Source organism: Octopus bimaculoides, chromosome 30 (assembly GCF_001194135.2).
Source record: "Octopus bimaculoides isolate UCB-OBI-ISO-001 chromosome 30, ASM119413v2, whole genome shotgun sequence".
Lineage (NCBI taxonomy): Eukaryota > Metazoa > Mollusca > Cephalopoda > Octopoda > Octopodidae > Octopus > Octopus bimaculoides.
This window is the reverse complement of record NC_069010.1, coordinates 8,868,579-8,870,814: the sequence shown is the minus strand read 5'-3', so window position 1 is coordinate 8,870,814 and position 2,236 is coordinate 8,868,579. Positions and strand designations below refer to the sequence as shown.

At 41.9% G+C, this 2,236-nt stretch overlaps 2 protein-coding genes across 2 annotated transcripts in view; both read right to left on the bottom strand.

The window, feature by feature from the left end:
* Window positions 1-843, bottom strand: part of LOC106881637 (NFATC2-interacting protein) — a 6,992-nt gene extending 6,149 nt beyond the window's left edge. The window contains exon 1 of the mRNA XM_014932100.2: window positions 665-843. Coding sequence (XP_014787586.2) covers window positions 665-828 — 164 coding nt within the window. The 5' untranslated portion in view covers window positions 829-843. The remainder of the gene's footprint in view (window positions 1-664) is intronic.
* A 557-nt stretch (window positions 844-1,400) lies between these two features.
* LOC128251271 (uncharacterized) overlaps window positions 1,401-2,236 on the bottom strand; it is a 1,705-nt gene continuing 869 nt past the window's right edge. Inside the window, exon 2 of the mRNA XM_052978049.1 lies at window positions 1,401-1,787. Within this exon, the coding sequence (XP_052834009.1) occupies window positions 1,485-1,787 (303 nt within the window). The 3' untranslated portion in view covers window positions 1,401-1,484. The remainder of the gene's footprint in view (window positions 1,788-2,236) is intronic.

Here is a 2,236-nt window from a genome sequence, read left to right as displayed (position 1 = left end):
CCTATATATATATAAATATATACTCTTTACTCTCTTTTACTTGTTTCAGTCATTTGACTGTGGCCATGCTGGAGCACCGCCTTTAGTCGAGGAAATCGACCCCAGGAATTATTCTTTTGTAAGCCTAGTACTTATTCTATCGGTCTCATTCACCGAACCGCTAAGTTACGGGGATGTAAACACACCACCATCGGTTGTCAAGCGATGTTGTGGGGACAAACACATACATATATACGACGGGCTTCTTTCAGTTTCCGTCTACCAAATCCACTGACAAGGCTTTGGTCGGCCCGAGACTATAGAAGAAGACACTTGCCCAAGGTGCCACGCAGTGGGACTGAACCCGGAATCATGTGGTTGGGTAGCAAGCTACTTACCACACAGCCACTCCTGCGCCTACATACATATATATATATACATATATAAAAAAAATGAAAAGAATAACAAAGGAACAAGTGTTGTGTAGTTAACTTAGCTTACATACACACGTGGTGGGCTTCTTTAAGTTTCCATCTACCAAACCTATTCACAAGTCTCTGGTCAGCCTATAACTATACTAGGATCTGACACAAGCCTGTAGTAATCTACCACCGATGATTCTGGTGGTGGGAAAGCACACATCAGGGAGGGGGTTATAATCACTCAAAACAACTCATTCCCTCACCTGATATTTGATCTGATTGTGGCTATTTCACGATTGATTCCTTTTCTGAATGGTAATCTTGTGTTTCTGGCGCGGAAAGGAGGCGGTGGTGTTGGTGGTGAAGGTGAGCGTTGGTTGTCGTTTTTCTCATGGCTGGACAGACGGAAAGAAAGATTGTTGAACATGGTAATAATAATAATAATAATGAAAATTAAAATAATAATGATGATTACTTCACATTTATTTGCTACAAGGGCGAAGGATAAAGTTCTTTTTTTAGGACAAGGCCAGCAATTCTGGGGAAAGGAGATTAGCCGGGACCATCAACCCTAATATATGACTGGTATTTTGTATGTGTGTGTGTGTGAACCTTGCGGTCATCCGTCACTTCCTTCCATGAACACGTCTGGCCAAGGGGAGACTACTACTTTGCTTGGAAACACGAGGGTTGGTAAAGGGCATCTGGCCATAAAAAAAAAAAAAAATCTACCTCAACGAATTCTGCCCGACCAATGCACACCTGGAAAAAATGGACATTAAAATGGCCGGGGTGATGATGATAAAATCTGCCCAAGCTGCCTCGCAGTGAGACTGAACCCGGAATCATGTGGTTGGTAGGCAAGCTACTTACCACACAGCCATGTCTGCGCCAAGGACAAGGATGGAGATAAAAGGATAAGGAAGGGGAGACCGAAGGAGTGGAAGAAGAGGAAGAACAAGAAGGGATCTGTAGAGATTACCATAACATGATGTAGTAGCACTGTTAACACAGTAGAACATGGTATTGACTTATAAAAAAAAAACGTTTAATATTATGGTTGCATAACAAAATACAGTGTCCCTACAAGTCATTGATGAAAAGATGAAGAGGAACAGGGTGATGCAGACGATGCCGATATTTCAAATACTTTTTACCGTTTGTGTCGACAGAAAATGCAGAGAGATTGAATTGGGCGGAATGGATTTTCTCAAAGGCTTTCTTTGCTATTAAGGAATAGAACTGAGCATTTTCCGATGACTCAATTTGGGAAGGATCCAAGACTTTCCTCCTCGTCTTCCTTTGTCTCTTGACAATCGGTGAGCTGGAATCACAACTGGAATCTGAAGAATGCGAGTCTGACAGTACTACACATTCTGGAAGTTTCTGAAGAACAAAGGTAAAAAAAAAAAAAATGTGAATCATAATTGTGGTTACCATTTCTCATTCATTCATATATACATGTGAGGTGGGGGAGTAGGTGCTGAAAAGTTGCATATATTCGCCAATTCGCAATAATCTCTTTAAAGTAAACAAAATGGTAACTATTTAAGAAGAGTGGTCCCGGTGCGCGCACTCGCGCCAGCGAGTCGTGACTGGTCGATCCTACGACTTTTGGTGCAAACAGGGATTAGACACTGAGGGAAAACGGCTGGAACTTTTTTAATTTTTTAATTTTGGCGATTTTCGCTTTCGATAATGTGTTCTACATATCACGGTCATGCGATTCCCCCTAAAAAAATGTTTTTGACCCCCCCGTCCCCCAATAGGGGGAATCGCGCATGACCGTGATATGTAGAACACGTTATCGAAAGCGAAAACCGCCAAAATTAAAT